Source organism: Lipotes vexillifer, unplaced genomic scaffold (genome assembly GCF_000442215.2).
Source record: "Lipotes vexillifer unplaced genomic scaffold, Lipotes_vexillifer_v1.1 scaffold977, whole genome shotgun sequence".
NCBI classification, from domain to species: Eukaryota; Metazoa; Chordata; class Mammalia; order Artiodactyla; family Lipotidae; genus Lipotes; species Lipotes vexillifer.
The window spans coordinates 2,804,076-2,824,228 of record NW_006783088.1 but is presented as its reverse complement, the minus strand read 5'-3'; the positions used below and the strand labels follow the sequence as shown (position 1 = coordinate 2,824,228).

Below are 20,153 nucleotides of genomic sequence, written 5' to 3'. Positions count from 1 at the left end.
CTGCATTGGCAGGTGGATTCTTAACCACTGTGCCACCAGAGAAGTCCCTCTGAAATTTTCTGGGCTTCAGTTGCCTCAACTGTGAAATGGGTATAATAAAGTCTAATGTGCTAATAAATAAAAATAACGTAATAATTATATAGTAAAAAATGTTTTATTAAACTCATACTATGTTTCAGCAACTGTAATTCTTTGAAGTAGGTAATATTATTATCTCTATTTTATAGATGAGGAAACTGAGGCTCAGAAAAGTTAAAATAGCTTCTTTAAGTTCACAAGCTAATAAATGACAGAATTAGGAACCAAGCCTCATCTGCAGTATTACAAAGGCCACTATTCTGTACTGTCTCCAAGTCGCTATAATGCCTAATGTTGCTGGAGGCCTAACCAGATAATAATATGAGGTCTCTTCTAGCTATGGTTTCTGGATTCTTTGAAATTTCCCTTATGAGCTGTACTTCACACAGTTTATCACATAGCTTTGTCTGGTGAGCTCAATTTATTGCCATTTAAATGTTTTATATTGTCCTTTTGGAGGGGATACAATTGGAGCTGTCTCTAAACAATAGGAAACATAATTTTTTTAAAAATGTGTTGTGTGCACTTCCATCTCTCAGTTTCAAGTTCAGACATTGAGATTTTCATACGTTTTAATGGTGGATAATTTACCTTTGAACAATGACAAAAATACTCTTCAAAATTGTTTTTCTGCTGATTTTCTTCTATGGATCAGCTTGCCCTCTCACCTGTGCTGTCATTCCTTGGTGCTTGGTGTTTTCCAACAAATCCATGATTGTTCCAGCAAATCTGGATAAGCTGTAAAACATGAGTAGCTAAGCTGTACTGTGTGTGTGTGTGTGTGTGTGTGTGTGTGTGTGTGTCTGCAAGACTGTGAGCTCTTCAGATCATATTCTTCTGGACACTCTTGAAAGAAGGATATGAAATCCCATAGGATTTTCTTTCATGTTGTATGCAACCTCTACCTCTGAATGCCATCTTTCAACCAATGAAAGGTAAAAGGAATTAATATTTATAGAGGTGCTGCTCTAAGAATAGACCAAGTGTCGGCGTGGGGTCAGGACTTCTGAAGAAGTACAGACAAGAAAATGAGGCTAGAGTAGCTGTAACTTAGAAACCACAGCAGAGTGTGACCAGGTTCTTGTGGTAAAGATAAAATGAGAAACGTGTTTTTTTAGGACATTGGAAAATAATGATGAGAGAAAAACAGGCTGAAATCTGAGAATTCCTATCACAATTGGGAACCCTTCTTTTTTTTTTTGGGTCTGTGTTGGGTCTTCCTTGCTGCGCGTGGACTTTCTCTACTTGCAGTAAGCGGGGGCTACTTTTCGTTGAGGTGCACGGGCTTCTCACTGCGGTGGCTTCTCTTGTTGCGGAGCTTGGGCTCTAGGCTCACAGGCTTCAGTAGTTGCAGCACGCAGGCTCAGTAGTTGTGGAACGTGGGCCCTAGAGTACGTGGGCTTCAGTAGTTGTGGCTTGCGGGCTCTAGAGCGCCGGCTTGGTGGTTGTGGCACACTGGCTTAGTTGCTCAGTGGCATGTGGGATCTTCTCGGACCAGGGATCGAACCCATGTCCCCTGCATTGGCAGGTGGATTCTTAACCACTGTGCCACCAGAGAAGTCCCTCTGAAATTTTCTGGGCTTCAGTTGCCTCAACTGTGAAATGGGTATAATAAAGTCTAATGTGCTAATAAATAAAAATAACGTAATAATTATATAGTAAAAAATGTTTTATTAAACTCATACTATGTTTCAGCAACTGTAATTCTTTGAAGTAGGTAATATTATTATCTCTATTTTATAGATGAGGAAACTGAGGCTCAGAAAAGTTAAAATAGCTTCTTTAAGTTCACAAGCTAATAAATGACAGAATTAGGAACCAAGCCTCATCTGCAGTATTACAAAGGCCACTATTCTGTACTGTCTCCAAGTCGCTATAATGCCTAATGTTGCTGGAGGCCTAACCAGATAATAATATGAGGTCTCTTCTAGCTATGGTTTCTGGATTCTTTGAAATTTCCCTTATGAGCTGTACTTCACACAGTTTATCACATAGCTTTGTCTGGTGAGCTCAATTTATTGCCATTTAAATGTTTTATATTGTCCTTTTGGAGGGGATACAATTGGAGCTGTCTCTAAACAATAGGAAACATAATTTTTTTAAAAATGTGTTGTGTGCACTTCCATCTCTCAGTTTCAAGTTCAGACATTGAGATTTTCATACGTTTTAATGGTGGATAATTTACCTTTGAACAATGACAAAAATACTCTTCAAAATTGTTTTTCTGCTGATTTTCTTCTATGGATCAGCTTGCCCTCTCACCTGTGCTGTCATTCCTTGGTGCTTGGTGTTTTCCAACAAATCCATGATTGTTCCAGCAAATCTGGATAAGCTGTAAAACATGAGTAGCTAAGCTGTACTGTGTGTGTGTGTGTGTGTGTGTGTGTGTGTGTGTGTCTGCAAGACTGTGAGCTCTTCAGATCATATTCTTCTGGACACTCTTGAAAGAAGGATATGAAATCCCATAGGATTTTCTTTCATGTTGTATGCAACCTCTACCTCTGAATGCCATCTTTCAACCAATGAAAGGTAAAAGGAATTAATATTTATAGAGGTGCTGCTCTAAGAATAGACCAAGTGTCGGCGTGGGGTCAGGACTTCTGAAGAAGTACAGACAAGAAAATGAGGCTAGAGTAGCTGTAACTTAGAAACCACAGCAGAGTGTGACCAGGTTCTTGTGGTAAAGATAAAATGAGAAACGTGTTTTTTTAGGACATTGGAAAATAATGATGAGAGAAAAACAGGCTGAAATCTGAGAATTCCTATCACAATTGGGAACCCTTCTTCACAGGCTAAATTGATAGTTACAACACTGTGGCATCAGAGAGCTTGACCTCCACATACTAATGTAGAAAAGAATGGTACTCTGTGGTCTTGGTTGGTGGGCCCAGGAGGACTCTTTTTTTATAATCAAGTGTCTTGTTTTTGTTTTTTTTTAAATGATGATTTTACCTTCCTAGGGAAGTTTTCATGATGACTGTTTTGGTTACAAGTACATATACAGATATCCTTCATTGATGGAAGTTTTTTTTAAGGATATGTGAGAATATAAGACAGCATTCATTCAGTAATTATTTTTGAGCACCTACTGTGTGCCTATGTGTATTTGGCAATGAAGAAGATATAGTGGTGAACAAGACAAATAAGGTAATTACCCTCATGAACCTAGCTGTTTAGTGAGGGAGATAGTCAATAAACAAGTAAACTGACAATGATGACAATAGCTAATAGTTAATAAATACTTGCTATGTGCTGGGCATGGTCCTAAGCATATAACATGTATTATCTCATTTAATTCTCAAAATACTATGAGGTGGAATATTAGTATTATCTTCATTTTATACATTAGGAAATTCAGGCACACAAAAGTAACATTCCCTAGGTTACACAGCTGATAAGTGTAACAAGATAAACAACAAGGAAGTAACTAGGATAATGTCATATATAGGATGGCCAGGAAGGCCCCTTGGAGGAGATGGCATTTGAGGGCTTATCCCATGGAATGACTGGCTCATCCCATTTGAGAGCCGATAAGTTATCTCAGCTCAGGTGACCTACCTTCTTTTTGTCCACCTTTATTACCTAGGCTTTCTGTGTCCAAAAAAGATAATTTGATTGATTTTATGTACTGCTGCTCAGAGTGGAATACCCTTAACAGGCAGTAGTCATAGAAAGCTATCTTACAGGTAATTGGCCTCCCTCATGCACTGCTCATATATAATAAGTAAAAATAATAAAATAATTAGTCATAAAATTATTTGTGTTATCTAATATATAGTATAAATATGGAGATGGAAGTATTTATCAATCTTCGGAAAAAGAACATTAATAATTCCATTGTGATACATATTAATTATCAGAATTCAGTTGGGAACTTGCATGCTTTTTTATATACTCTTGTAGTGAAAGGTACCAGCCTCAAATTCCTTTTTTTATTGTTTTAATTAGAATAAGTCCATGAAATGTGAACTTCATTAATTCACTCTTGGAGAATAAAAGGAGATTCCAATAGTGCATATTCTTAAATCACTTAAAATATAACTTAATGAAAACAATGCATGATTATAAAATATGTATTATTTCTTCTTTTTTAAAACAGGTGCTCTAAGCCCTATGAAAGATGACCCACTTCTCTCCTTAGTAATCTAGAACGGTCAGGGTATAAACTTTCAGTTCTAAAATTGGCAAATCTTTTAGGATTATCCACTACCCAGCATTTAAGTAATGTTTTGGGTTCTTCTTGTGCCCATGGTAACGGAGGAGTGGATTTGGAGCAACAAGAAACACATCAGAACAAACTAGGAACTCACTGATTTCCAGGCTCATAGCTTTGAATGAGGGGTGGACTTAAGACTTCTCTGGGCCGTTTCTGCACCATGTTTTCCCAATTTACTGTTGTTAAATTGAGTCAAAATGTGGTATGGTGAAGGAATGGTGACTAATCCTATCATTGGCTTCTTCAAAAGGTGTAATGCTTCTCCCGGCCTACCCCTCACCCCCATCTCTTTTCCACAGTTCAGTTCTTAGCTGGAGTTGACACATTGTAACAGAAAAGAATCCATTTTTCATTGTCAACATCTGGATTCTCAGACTCAGATAATTGCCAGGAATAGATTTTGCCGTAGCTGAAGCAATCCTATCCTCACTGTTATTGGCCCAGGCATTTCTGTTAAGCCATCATTTGTGAAATCTATAGAGGATTCTGGTTCTTTTCCATATTACCAGGGGTATCTTATAGCAAAAGGACACCAGGGAAACATAGTGGTGAGTTGAGAGTCACCAAAATCTATTTTGAAACTTAAAAATCCAGGTTCATTGAGGACATAAGAAGCTGCTTATTCGCTTAGAATCCATCTCTCTTCTTCAGTCCCTTCATGTTTTGATTATAGGAAACCATCCAGCAGCACTTGACTTGGCAACTGAGGAAGCCATTTCACAGCCCACTGGTCCCCTCATTTAGAAGTTGCAGTCAAAGGTTATGGAAGTAATAATTGGGCCCAGATTCTTCCTGTCAGGAAAGACCTTACTTCCCCACCCCCTCCCTGCTACAATTTAAGAGAAATTTAGCTGTTGTGAAGCTGTTCAATAAGAGGAAATGAAGGAACTCCATCCTTGGCTGAAGTATTCTCAAGACCCAGCGATATTATTTCTGTTTTCATGGGAGCTGCTTTTACAGCTAGCTAGTATAAATTTTAGGTATAATTCTCCACACTAAAATATTTCCCCTTAGAGAAATTACTTGATTTATTTTAATCTATAAATAATATAAAGAACCTTTACTTGGTCCAATCCAAGCCCTGAGATTCCTTGTCACTCTGATAATTCTCTGAGTTCTCCTCTGGCAATCAGCTAGTCACACACAGATCTGAAGTAACTTGTCAGTAGTGCTATTAGCAATGTAAAGTAGCTAATCAGAAGTTAAGAAACTTTACTTCAGCAACAATAGAGCAACTTAAATTCATCAGTGCTTTTAACTTCTTCCATAATTTGCTCAGAACTCTCGAAGATCTGTGGTGCTGGCAGCACAGGCCTGGCATGAGAGCAGGAAAGAATGACACAATCTGGCACCTTTAACCAGAGGGTTGTTAATGAACTGGGATGGGGCCAGAGGGGAGAAAGAGGAAGGAGGATGGACAGTTAGATTTTTGGCAGCCACACAAAGGTCCTTCTTCCCTGAGAAAAGTGAAATGAAAGTCAAATGAAGCTTCTCTGTGTTATTACGATTTACTAAGTTGTTTGTCTGTCCGTAGCCTCCTCCGGCCCCATGGCAGGTGCATCTTTGCATTCCGATTTCCCCACAAAACAAATTCTCAGGGTCCTTCAAGAGGGGTCATATCCAACCAGGTTCTTGTCTGAGGCTACAACTGTGATTTCTTTCTTCAACTAACAAATGCAGCTCTGAGCAGCACGGTAGAAACTACCTTCTCAGAAAATGTTATGAGCATGTAAATTTATTTGAAGACTCATCATTACAGGATTACTGAGTTCTGGGGCTGCCACAGTAGGTAATGCCATTTCTGGTGTGGCCATAGAAGCAGCCTTGAATTTATCCCTTTGTCATTAAATAGCGTTAATAACAAATGCCTTTGTTAAGGTCCTTGTGTTATATTTTCAAAGTCAAAACAATTGCTAGGGATGAAAATACCTGTCTCATAGGGTTGTTATGCAAATCTAGTGAAATGACAGGTATAAAATATCTGACTATATGTAATTCATTTTCATCAAGTCTCATTCCCCTTTAGCTCCAGTTTTCTGGGAGTTTTGCTTCCCTCCTACTTCATGGCTTTTTTGGAAAGTGATAGTCTTCTTCTTTCCCTTTAAATGTTATCAAAGTTGAAGATCTTGAGGACTTTTAGTCTGTTTTGTTTTCTGTAACACTTTTTGCTTACCCTGCACTGTTTGGAGATTAAAGATGTTTGATGATTTTCTGCACGACTATTAGCCACTTAGTGTTAGCCACTTCACTCATTATTTAGTTTATTCAGAGAATAGCCTAAGAAAGCTTTTCTTTTTTCTTTTCCTTTTTTTTTTTTTTTTTCACAAAAAAAGCCATTTCCTCACTTCCTGTCTATACCCTCTTTCCTCTGGCTGCCAAGATTTTAAAAATTCAAGGTGTAATGGGAGACCTGAGCTAGTCAGGGCTATGCAGCTTGTATTGTTCCTGCCCTTAGCTCTAGCAGTACAGTGATGTGCTCAGGGTAATGAAAAGCAGACATTCTCTGCTGAGGTCATTGCTCGTCACACTGGCAGCTTGCTCCAGGAAGCTGTTTATCTGTGCTTGCTGAGCCAAGCTCCAGCCTCCAAACAGTTGGATGTACTGAGAAACCACAGAGCCCAAATAGAGAATGTTACACCGGCGGGTCCAGGCAGAGACAGTATATTTACACCACACAAGCTGCAATTTACATGTGTGGGGGTAATTGCTCATCTGCACCCTCTCAGACTTCACCTTCTATGTAATATTTGTGCCCTCTCAAGGGGGTTTAACCTAGAGAACTGTGCAGCTCTGTCCAAATTGCCCTGAACATCCGCTAACTTGCTGTAAGGAAAAAAAGGTATTATAGAAAACCTGATGTAAAAACCCCCTTTTTTTTTTTTTTTTAACGTGGACCATTTTTAAAGTCTTTATTGAATTTGTTACAATATTGCTTCTGTTTTATGTTTTGCTTTTTTGGCCTTGAGGCATGTGGGATCTTAGCTCCCTGAACAGGGATTGAACCCACAACCCCTGCATTGGAAGGCAAAGTCTTAACCACTGGACCGCCAGGGAAGTTCCCAAACCACCTTTTTGTGTGTGTGTGTGGTACGCGGGCCTCTCACTGTTGTGGCCTCTCCCGTTGCAGAGCACAGGCTCTGGATGCACAGGCTCAGCGGCCATGGCTCAAGGGCCCAGCCACTTCGCGGCATGTGGGATCTTCCCGGACCGGGGCACGAACCCGTGTCTCCTGCATTAGCAGGCAGACTCTCAACCACTGCGCCACCAGGGAAGCCCACCCAAACCACCTTTTTAAGGTAGTGTTTTTCTGAGTCAAATTTGTTGTTTAGAATCTTAAACCATACAGGCCCTATCTCTAAAGCATCCCAAAACACTGTTCCTTGCATGGTTTTTCCAACTAAATATTTTTCTTCATGCCTTTACCGAAATAGCAAGTATTGTTATAGAGCTTCAAATGTGGCCTCTATCAATAGGAATATAGGATATGGTCACATACCTAAGGGGGTGTAATCTGGTTGAGGAGATAATGCTTATTGATTAACAGCTAGAGAACAATTCAAGACCTTATATAATGGCATTAAATTGTGCTCTGAGATCTGAGAGTAAGGTGAAATAATGGGTACTACAGTAGTTACATCATAGAGGAGTTTGTTTTGACCTCTGTGATGGTTAATTTTATGTGTCAACCTGACCAAGCTAAGGGGTGCCCCAGTAGCTGGTAAAACATTATTTCTGGATGTGTCTATGAAGGTGTTTTCAGAAAAGATTAGCATTTGAGTCAGTAAACTGAACAAAGAAGATTGTCCTCACCAATGCATATGGGCATCATCTAATCCACTGAGGGCCTGATTAGAACAAAAAGGTAAAGAAGGGTAAATTTGCTCTCTTTGCTTGAGCTGGGATTTCCATTTTCTTCTGCCCTTGCACATCTGCACTCCTGGTTCTCAAGCCTCCAAACCTGAACTAGAACTTAACACCATTGGCCCCCTGATCCTTGGGTCTTTGGACTCAGACTGAGATTTATACTATTGGCTTCCCTGGCTCTTAGACCTTCAGATTTGGTTGAATTAACCAACTTTCTTTGTTCTCAAGATTGCAAATGGCAGATCATGGGACTTCTTGGCCTCTATAATCACATGAGTCAATTCCATAATTAGATAAGCTATATCTCCTCTTATATATATTTATATATATACTATTGGTTCTGTTTCTCTGAATAACACTGACTAATATAACCTGGAAAGGTGAGTAGAATAGGTATAAATGAAAAAGAAAGAAGTATTTTTATGTGACATGAAAGCACTGTAGCGTAGTGGTTAACAACACAGACTTTGGAATCAGATCTATGTTCAAGAGCCTGCCATTTAACTTAATAGTATGTGACCTTGGGCAGGTTGCTTAGCCTCACCTATAAAATAGGGAGACTCATATAATAAAATAAAATTCCATGTTACATGACTGATAGAAGGTTTAAATGAGATAATGAATGTAAAGTGCTTGGCATTCTACCTAAGATATACTAAGTGTTGAATAAATGATAGCTACTGCTACTGTTCATTCATTCAAAAATATTTACTGACTGCATTTTGTTAGTTTTCTAGACACTAGGGGATAGAAGTGAACAAAACAGACAAGAAATCTCAACCTTCATGGAGCTTCCATTCTGAAGTTAGCTATCATTCAAACTATCTTTATTTTACATTTTTTCTCTTTTAATTATTTTAGACTTACAAAAAAGTTGCAAAAATATTATTGAATTCCTGTAACCCTTTCACCCAGCTTCCATCAATGTTAACGTCTTCTATAACCATAGTATAATTACAAAAGTCAGAGACTTATTACTTGAAAACTATTAACTATCTATAGACCTTGTTTGAATTTTCACCTTCATTTTTTTTTTTTTTTGTGGTAAGCGGGCCTCTCACTGTTGTGGCCTCTCCCGTTGTGGAGCACAGGCTCCGGACGCGCAGGCTCAGCGGCCGTGGCTCACGGGCCCAGCCGCTCCGCGGCATGTGGGATCCTCCTGGACCAGGGCACGAACCCATGTCCCCTGCATCGGCAGGCGGACTCTCAACCACTGCACCACAAGGGAAGCCCAGTTTCACCTTCATTTTTGAAGGCCAGTTTTCTCTTATATAAATTCTAGGTTGGCAGTTATTTTCCTTTAGCACTTTGCATATACCATTCCTTTATCTTCTTGTTTACACTGTTTCTGTTGAGAAGTCAGCTATCAGTCTTATTCTTACACCTTTGAAAATAATCTTTCCTTTTACAATAATCTCTGGCTACTTTTGGATATTTGGTCTTTGTTTTTTGGTAGTTTTTCTATGATGTGCCTAGGTTTGCTTTTCTTTATATTTATAAACTATTTGGGGTTCCCAGTGTTTCTTGAACGTGTAACTTACATCTTTTATCAATTTTGGAAAGTTCTCAATTTTTAGCTTTTCAAGTTACTTCTGTTCCACTATCTTCACTCCTTCTGGGATTCTAATTACACAAACATTAGACTTTTTCATGGTATCCACTCTTATGCACTTTTCTGCATTTTTTCATCATTTTGTCTTTCATGCTTCATTGTGAATATTTTTTTCTGACTATTTTACAGTTCATTAATTCTCCTTTCATTTATGTCTAATTTGCAGTTAAACCCATCTACTGAGTTCTTAACTCCAATTACTCTTTTGTTTTTTTTTGTGTGTGTGTGTGTATGTGTGTCTTACTGTGGCACTTTTAATCAGTCTTTTAAATGCAAAGGAAAGAAGAAAGAAATTGCAAGTTAGACGACCCAGCAATCCCACTACTGGGCATATACCCTGAGAAAACCATAATTCAAAAAGAGTCATGTACCACAATGTTCACTGCAGCTCTATTTACAATAGCCAGGACATGGAAGCAACCCAAGTGCCCATCGACAGATGAATGGATAAAAGATGTGGCACATATATACAATGGAATATTACTCAGCCATAAAAAGAAACGAAATTGAGTTATTTGTGGTGAGGTGGATGGACCTAGAGTCTGTCATACAGAGTGAAGTAAGTCAGAAACAGAAAAACAAATACCGTATTCTAACACATACGTATGGAAACTAAAAAAAAAAAAAATGGTGAAGAACCTAGGGGCAGGACAGGAATAAAGATGCAGACATAGAGAATGGACTTGAGGACATGGGGAGGGGGAAGGGTAAGCTGGGATGAAGTGAGAGCGTGGCATGGATTTATATATACTACCAAATGTAAAATAGATAGCTAGTGGGAAGCAGCCATATAGCACAGGGAGATCAGCTTGGTGCTTTGTAACCACCTAAAGTGGTGGGATAGGGAGGGTGGGAGGGAGATGCAAGAGGGAGGGGATATGGGAATATATGTATATGTATAGCTGATTCACTATGTTATAAAGCAGAAACTAATACACCATTTTAAAGCAATTATACTCCAATGAAGATGTTTAAAAAAAAAATTGCAAGTTGGGGAAACTGTAAATGGTTGAAAGTTAATTTGAAGAAACCTTAGGATTTGTTTATTAGTATTTCTCATACTTTTCTTAGTCTTGCCTCCCCTACAGTGCATCTTCATTCTTTCTTATTTTTATTTCCAGCAGCAAAGAGGATTTTAATTAGCTTACTTTCTATAGTTTATTCTTCTAGTTTATTGTGAAAACCTCCGTTTTAAAATAGTAGTTCAAATATGCTTTTCTTGTTTGTTTTTTAAAGACTTATTTTTAGAGCAGTTTTAGGTTCACAGCAAATTTCAGAGGAAGGTAGAGATTTTTTATATACCCTCTGCCCCCTAAAAATGCATGCTTCTCTCATACCAACATCCCACCGGAGTGGTACACTTGTTACAATTGATGAACCTATACTGACACATCATTATCCCCCAAAGTCCATAGTCTACCTTAGGGTTCACTCTTGGTATTGTACATTCTCTGGGTTTGGACAGATGTGTAATGATATATCCATCATTATAGTATCATACAGAGTACTTTTATTGCTCTAAAAATTCTCTGCCTGTTTATCCCTTTTTCCCACCCGAACTTCTGTTATTTTTACTGTCTTCATAGTTTTTCCTTTTCCAGAATGTCGTATAGTTGGAATCATACAATATGTAGCCTTTTATGATCATTATATTTTTTTAGTTCTAGAATTGCCATTCAGCCATCATTAAAAAGTCTACAAATAACAAATGCTGGAGCGTGTGTGGAGAAAAGGGAACCCTCCTACACTGTTGGTGGGAATGTAAATTGGTGTAGCCACTATGAAAAACAGTATGGAGGTTCCTCAAAAAACTAAAAATAGAGTTGCGATATGATTCAGCAGTCCCACTCCTGGGCATATATCCAGACAAAACTATAATTCAAAAAGGTGCATGCACCCCTGTGTTCATAGCAGCACTATTTACAATAGCCAAGACATGGAAACAACCTAAATGTCCATCGACAGATGAATGGATAAAAGGAAGATGTGGTACATATATACAATGGAATATAGTCAGCCATCAAAAAGAATGAAATAATGCCATTTGCAGCAACATGGATGGACCTAGAGATTATCATACTAAGTGAAGTAAGTCAGAGAAAGACAAATACCATATGATATCACTTATATGTGGAATCTAAAATATGACACAAATGAACATATCTATGAAGCAGAAACAGACTCACAGATATAGAGAACAGATTTGTGGTTGCCAAGGGGGAGGGGAGTTGGAGGGAAGGATTGGGAGTTTGGGGTTAACAGATGCAAACTATTATATAAAGGATGGATAAACAACAAGGTCCTACTGTATAGCACAGGGGACTATATTCAATATCCTGTGCTAACAGGATACCATAACAGAAAAGAATATGTAAAAGAATATATATATATAACTGAATCACTTTGCTCTATAGCAGAAATTAACACAACATTGTAAATCAACTATACTTCAATAAAGTTTTTTTAAAAAGAATTGCCATTCAGTTCTTTTTTAATCGTTTCTTTACTAGATCTTATCTTTCATTTACTTGACCATAGTAAAGCATGGTTATAAACAGTCCGTCATTCATTATTTGGATTCTCTGTGGGTCTTTGTCTATTATCTACTCTGTCTCTTGGTTTTTTACTCCATTGTCTTATCTTGTAGTATACTTTTCCCCCCTTTAGTTGAGTGTTGTATATTGTATTAATATATGAAACGCTATAGAGATAATATGAGGCCTAGAATGATGTTATCTTTCTTCTGAGAGGATTTACATTTGCTTTTGGCAGATGGCTTGAGCACTCACAATCCTGGATTACCTCAGTTCAGTCAAGGGTTGAAATCATTTGAAGCTGGGCTTAAGTATCAGGGAAGGCTGATCTATCAATATTTCCAGGTATAGCTTTTCATGGTGCCAACCAGAGCCTGAAGGATTTACCAGAGTCCCTCTCCCCAGCCTTGGTGGGTCCTGAACTCCAGTTTTTTGGCTGCCAAGTCTTAAAAATTATTTGAAAACTGAAGAACTTAACATCAATTCAAAACTATTACCTGCTCAGTCTATCAGCTGCCTCTTTCATGACTAGCAGAGGCCCTTGGAACTACTAATGGGTCTAATATTACCTTATTTTTGAAGTGGTGATGACTATAAATGATATTGTGAGATATCTGGAACAACTTTAATATGATATGAAAATATCTGAGATTTCTATTGTTGAAAAAATCACAGGAACTGCCAATTCTACTATGTTTACATTCATAGTTGAAGGAAATACTAAATTCCAGTTAAAGGTTAGTAAAAATAAAGATGTAATTTTTTTCCTATCCAAGTTTGTAGATTCCTTGAACTCAATCCATGGACCCTTCTGTTTAGAATTCCTGCCCACTGGGAAGAGTGGCACCAAACACTGGACTCACCTCTTTGGATTTTATTCTCCTCTTATACCTGGCCTTGTCGTTCTTCATTGGACTTGGCTCTCTGATGACTTCAGATAGATGCTTTTAATAGTTCATCCAGTTTTTCTCAGCCAGGAGGATTGGTCTAAATTACTTAGTCTACCTTTATTGTAAGAGGAAGTATTTGGAACTTTCATTCTAGTGGAATATAACTATATTAGCAGAAGTAGAAAATATCATACGCTGCAAGGGGTCATAAAGGAGTCTAACTTGACTTGTGGAGGACCAGTACACATTGAAAAGCAACAAACAGGAAATATATAATTAGGATAGGGTCAGTCTGTGGAAGCCTCAATTATATTGAGATAAGAAGAAAGGCAAAGTAAAAATACCCTATAAAGGCTGAGAAGTAAACTCACTGCTTGGTCTTTATTTTTTAATTTATTTTTGGCTGCATTGGGTCTTCATTGCTGTGCATGGGCTTTCTCTAATTGTGGCGAGCGGGAGCTACTTTTCGTTGTGGTGCGAGGGCTTCTCATTGCAGTGGCTTCTCTTGTTGCGGAACACGGGCTCTAGGCACACGGGCTTCAGTAGTTGTGGCTCGTGAGCTCTAGAGTGCAGGCTCAGTAGTTGTGGCACAAGGGCTTAGTTGCTCTGCGGCATGTGGGATCTTCCTGGACCAGGGCTTGAACCCATGTCCCCTGCATTGGCAGGCGGATTCCTAACCACTGCGCCACCAGGGAAGCCTTTGGTCTTCTTTTAATTTTTAAAATTTAGTAACTATTTATTAAGCCCTACTAAATGCCAGTCACTGTGTCAGACATGGTCCTCAAAGAATTCACTGTCATTCTTACACGAAGCAGAAATAATGGCAGTTTACATACCAGGAAAACGCTATTATTCTACAATGTTTGTGGACCTACTGTATGCTAGGCACCATGCTATTGAAGGATATAAGATGAATAAGCCACTTGAACTTGAGGAGCTTATGAACTCAAGGAGAAAATTCAGAAGTAAGCGTAATTATTAAGGTGCTATTAAATAAGTACCAAGTAGAATTTCGTGTTTTGGGATAAGTGGAAGAAGAGATTCATTCTGACTATGAATTTTGAGCTTCCGATGGTCCTTAGAAGATGAATAATGGAGAATGGGAGCTGAGCAAGGAGTGCATCTCTAGCCAAGGGAACAGCATTAGCAAGGGCACAGAGGTTTGGTGTATTTAGAGAATGACAGAAGGTCTGTGGTCAGTGGGTTAGTCTGTTCGAGCTGCTATAACAAACTGTCATAGACTATGTGGCTTATAAACAACAGAAACCTTGCGGTTCTGGAGGCTTGAAGTGCAAGGTCAAGGCTGACAGATTCCATGTCTGCTGAGCCCTGCATCCTGGTTCATAGATGACCATCTGTTTGCTGTATACTCCCATGGTGGAAGGGGTGAGGAAGCTCCCCTGAGCCTCTTATAAAAAGGGCACAAATTCCATTCATGAGAGCTCCACCCTCATGACCTACCTGCCAAAGGCCCCATCTCCAAATACAATCACATTGGGGATTAAGTTTCAACATATGAATTTTGAAGGGGACACAAATATTGAGCCTATTGCAGTGAGGTAATAGAGCTCAGGAAGATATTTCAGTGAGGGTTTAGAAAGATAGTTTTCTATCCTATGTGACTGGAGGGTGTTGGTGCCATTGACTGAGATCATTCAATTCAGGAATTATTTCTTACATACCTGTTATGCCTTGGTTTATGACAGGTGCTGGAGAAACAATGACTAATAAGGCATGGTCCCTACCTTGAGGGTACTCATGGTCAAATAAGCCAGTGATTAAATTACTTGTGATTTGAGCTAACTAGAGGTTTAAGGTGCTAAGAATAAGACTGTCCAGAGGACAGATATCTTAATTAAGCTTGAAGAGTCAGGGAAAGTGTCACAGAACAGGTAGCCTTCTAAGCTGAGTATTCTTTTCCTAATTTATTTATTTTTTAAAATCAGAGTTATACATGCGTACAGTTTAAAGGGTGAAATAGTTCTATAAGAATTGTAAAAAAAAAAAAAAGCATTCTTCCAACTCTCAATTTAGTTTCCCTTTCCTCAGAGATAATCACTTTCAACTCGGAGTGATTTATTTGGCATTTATTTCTAGACCTCTAAATGACTAGCTTATGTTGCTGCTACTTGATTTTTTTCAAGTCCAGGCACTATCTATTGACTTCCCGCTGTGTAAGATATAACCCTAATGCCCTTTAACACCCTTTACTGCACATGTGTGCCTTTGCTCACCTGCCACAACTCCCAGTATACTCATATCAACGTTTTTGTTGTATCATTATTCAGTGTTTATATTTTATAACTATACAAACACTGTCAACCCCTGAAATATGTTGTGCAATCTTCTCGCCCTTATGATTACCCCCTCCCTCTTTTTTCTTGTTGGGTTAATTTCCTGTAGACTTATCACCAACAGAACCAAATTCTACCCACTTGAGTAAATTTTCCTTTAGTACTGTGCTATTTATTTTCCACTTGCCCCTCCAGATCCACTCTCTACATTTCTCTGCTCTGGAGGGCTGATCTGTATGGATTTTAATCCATAGGCTCCCTTGCCCTGTGGCTTCCATTTCGGCTAAAGCCAGTGGGAGGTACTGAAAGGAGATTGAAGGGCAGGAGGAGAGAGAGTGAGATTGGGATATCTATTCACTTGTTTCTCTTTCTCCCAGTTTGCTGTGGGCTGCATTGGCTCTGTTCCTCTACTGAAGGTCACAGCTCAAGTCGAATGGTCCCTACTCTTTCTGGATTCAAGGACGCATTCCCTCTGCTTGTCTCTTCAGGCCTAGGGGTAAAAACAGATCCTAACTGTTGCTGGCCCTTAGGTAATCCACTTTCCCTTAGCCCTGTCCACACCTTTGTAAATATTTTTCCTAAAAAACTTTCCTCAGCTATCCTTTTTAAATGCATTATCTGTTAACTGCCAGGACTCTGACAGAAGCAAGTACATTAATATTTGTATGTATTTATTCTCTCTGTTTTATCTCCTTAAAGAAGTCTCCTCCAGAATCTTCTGATCTGCTTTATCTTTATTATTTTATCTCTCTGTATGCTATACAGCAGTTATCAGGGATCTCTGGACTTTCACCATTACCCTTCAGATTCCCTGTCTTCTTTCTTCCTTGTTTTTGGTGTAGTAGTTTTAAAAAAGGACCCCACATTCTTTGATATTCCTGCCATGGAGAAGTGGGGTCTATGTGCCCTCCCCTTGAATATGAATATAATAAAGTAACACTTGGTGACTTCCCAAGGCTAGGTCACAAAAGGCCATGTGGATTCTGTTTCTGGGACATCGGTTTTCAGAAATTCCCTCTCAGGACGCCTCTTACTAACCAGCTGCCATGTGTAAGAAGCCCAGCCACAAGCCTGGTCTTCAAGTCATCCCAGTCCAGGCACCCAACATGTAAGTGAAGAAGCCTCCAGATGATTCTATCCCCAGCCCTTTGTATCGACCCCAGCCATTCAAGCCTTTCCAATTTAGGTCCCAGACATCATGGAGTAAAGACAGGGCGTCTCTGCTGCACTCTGTATAATTCCTGAATCTACTGAATGCACAAGCATAGTAAAATTTTTATTTTTTATGCCAGCAAGTTTGGTGTGGTTTGTTATGCAGCAGTAGAGGTCTGAACAAAATTTGTTCCTGGGAGTGAGTTGCTGCAGTAACAAAAACCTAAAACATGCATCATTGGCTTTGAGACCAGGCAGCAGGCAGAAATCAGAAAGACCTTGAGGAGCCGGAAGCTTCGAGAAGGCGGTGGGCGCTTACTGTTAGTCCCGGGACATCCGGAATCCGCGTCCATCTGTCCTTCCAGAGCTCACGCAGACCCGTCCAAGCTTGCCATGCCGGAGAACGTAGTCCCCCGGAGCGGGCCGCTCGCCGGGGCTGTCGGCGGCCGTGGGAAGAGCGCCTATCAGGACCGCGACAAGCCGGCCCAGATCCGCTTCAGCAACATCTCCGCGGCCAAAGCCGTTGCTGATGCTATTAGAACAAGCCTTGGACCGAAAGGAATGGATAAAATGATTCAAGATGGAAAAGGTGATGTGACCATTACAAATGATGGTGCCACCATTCTGAAACAAATGCAGGTGTTACATCCAGCAGCCAGAATGCTGGTGGAGCTATCTAAGGCTCAGGATATAGAAGCAGGAGATGGCACAACATCAGTGGTCATTATTGCTGGCTCTCTCTTAGATTCCTGTACCAAGCTTCTTCAGAAAGGGATTCATCCCACCATCATTTCTGAGTCATTCCAGAAGGCTTTGGAAAAGGGTGTTGAAATCTTGACTGACATGTCTCGACCTGTGGAACTGAGTGACAGAGAAACTTTGTTAAATAGTGCAGCCACTTCATTGAACTCAAAGGTTGTCTCTCAATATTCAAGTCTCTTTTCTCCAATGAGTGTAAATGCAGTGATGAAAGTGATTGGCCCAGCCACAGCTACTAGTGTAGATCTTAGAGATGTTAAAATAGTTAAGAAACTTGGTGGGACAATTGATGACTGTGAGTTGGTGGAAGGTCTGGTTCTTACTCAAAAGGTGGCAAATTCTGGTATAACCAGGGTTGAAAAGGCTAAGATTGGGCTTATTCAGTTCTGCTTATCTGCTCCCAAAACAGATATGGACAATCAAATAGTAGTTTCTGACTACGTCCAGATGGACCGAGTACTTCGAGGGGAGAGAGCCTATATTCTAAATTTAGTGAAGCAAATTAAGAAAACAGGATGTAATGTTCTTCTCATACAGAAGTCTATTCTAAGAGATGCTCTTAGTGATCTTGCATTACATTTCCTGAACAAAATGAAGATTATGGTGGTTAAGGATATTGAAAGAGAAGACATTGAATTCATTTGTAAGACTATTGGAACCAAACCAGTTGCTCATGTTGACCAGTTCACTGCTGACATGCTGGGATCGGCTGAGTTAGCTGAGGAGGTCAGCTTAAATGGTTCTGGCAAACTGATCAAGATTACAGGCTGTGCAAGCCCTGGAAAAACAGTTACAATCGTTGTTCATGGTTCTAACAAATTGGTGATTGAAGAAGCTGAGCATTCCATTCATGATGCCCTATGTGTTATTCGCTGTTTAGTGAAGAAGAGGGCTCTTATTGCAGGAGGTGGTGCTCCAGAAATAGAGTTGGCCCTGCGGTTAACTGAATACTCACGAACATTGAGTGGTATGGAATCCTACTGCGTTCGTGCTTTTGCAGATGCTATGGAGGTCATTCCATCTACACTAGCTGAAAATGCTGGCCTGAATCCCATTTCTACAGTAACAGAACTAAGAAACAGGCATGCCCAAGGAGAAAAAACTACAGGCATTAATGTCCGAAAGGTAATAATTTAATCTTTAGTTACAGCAGAAAATGTTGATTATTGTAAAATACTAAAGGGTGGTATTTCCAACATACTGGAGGAACTGGTTGTCCAGCCTCTGCTGGTTTCAGTCAGTGCACTGACTCTAGCAACTGAAACTGTCCGGAGCATTCTGAAAATTGATGATGTGGTAAACAGTCGGTAACATGGATAACACTGGCTGACTGGCACCATCATGGCCACTAAATAGCGCAGCTGGAGTGGAAGAGCACCTTGGCATTCCCCGTTGTTTGGAAGATTGTTTCCTTTATGAATTTCTGGACCTGGTTTTCCAGCTGGCATTTGCTTCAAATTGTATTGACACAGTTTGATGAAAACATTAAAAATATGGTTTCAAAGGGAAAAAAAAAAAAAGAAAGACCTTGAGGAGACTGTTAGTGGAAGTCTGATGGGCCTCAAGGAGGCTATCAATGAAGGCTTAATAAAGAGTGAGGAAAATGTTATTGGAAGCTGTAGGTAAGAGGACCCCTGTTATACGGTGACAGGAAGTTTGTCAATACTGTTTGTTACCTTTGGTAATGTGAAAAAATAGGAAATGTAAATGAACTATTTGGTTTTCAGGTAGGATTTAGAGGAAATATAGAGAGCTTGGGACAGTCTTTCTAACCAGCAAAAAATACTCAAAGTAAGAAAGTGGCTCAAGGCAAAGATCAAATACAGAGTGCTGTCAGAAAAATGTGGTCTTAGAGTAAAGATGTACGTTTGTTAAAACCTCAGAAAGATTTCAAGGTGGAGCCTCTTAGACTCTTTCAGATAGACAAAAGACCTAAAGATCTTAAGGGTGTTGTCTCATTGCAGCCTAAGAAAACCCAAATAGGGCCTGTCTCAGGGAGATTTGGGTGTACAGCTTTTGTCTGATGAAGAAAAACCCATGTTTTTAAGAGAATTGTATTGGGGGAAGTACCACCAGTTTGGACTAAAGAGGATAGAGATAATACAAAACAAAAAGTTACCTTAGGACCCCTAGACTTCTATGGGCAGGAAGCAAGCCGAGAAAGCTCTGCCACTACAAACTGAAGCAATGTTTCATGGAAATGAAAGTATGATTCAGAAGATGGAGCCAAAAGCTCAGGGTATAGAGTCAAAGGTCATGGAAAATCATTACCAGGAAGAGGTATTGGGCCCAAATCAAGGAAATAAGACATGTGCCTGTGTGGATTTCAGAATTGCAATGGACCAGTGGTTACATATTGCCTCCTATTCTCCCTCTTTTTGAATGGAAGTCTATTGTGGTTATCCTATGCCTGTATCATCATTGTACATATGGGAGCGTATAACTTATCTCCTCAGTTTACAGGTGTTTAGATGAGTAATTAGACTGTGGAGCTGTACCCCAAAAGTTGTACTTGAGGAGCTTCATCTGCACCTTGTTTTGATTTATATGACAAGATCCTGGAGTTTGGGTTGATGCTGAAATGGAGTTAGACTTTAGGGGTTTAGGAGAGCAGGGTGTATTTTGCATTTGGGAGGAGTGTAAATTTGGGAGGGAAACTGTGGCAGATTATATTTTCCAAAGGTAGCTGCACCAATGTCTCCTATCCTACATGTTCTTCTACAAAGTGATCTTGCCACACCCCCAATAAAAGGT

General features: G+C 39.6%; 2 protein-coding genes across 4 annotated transcripts in view; both read left to right on the top strand.

Annotated features, from left to right (window-relative positions):
• Positions 1-20,153, top strand: part of CSTPP1 (centriolar satellite-associated tubulin polyglutamylase complex regulator 1) — a 191,148-nt gene that overhangs the window by 40,398 nt on the left and 130,597 nt on the right. The window lies entirely within an intron of this gene.
• Positions 16,942-18,903, top strand: LOC103081042 (T-complex protein 1 subunit delta-like). 2 transcript variants are annotated; one of them, XM_007455764.1, is made up of 3 exons: positions 17,034-17,229; positions 17,296-18,524; positions 18,582-18,710. In XM_007455764.1, the coding sequence occupies exons 1-3, from the start codon at positions 17,034-17,036 to the stop codon at positions 18,708-18,710; spliced, it is 1,554 nt and encodes a 517-aa protein (XP_007455826.1). The 2 variants fall into 2 exon arrangements, with proteins under 2 accessions (XP_007455825.1, XP_007455826.1); XM_007455763.1 differs by having other exon boundaries at positions 16,942-18,524; positions 18,582-18,903.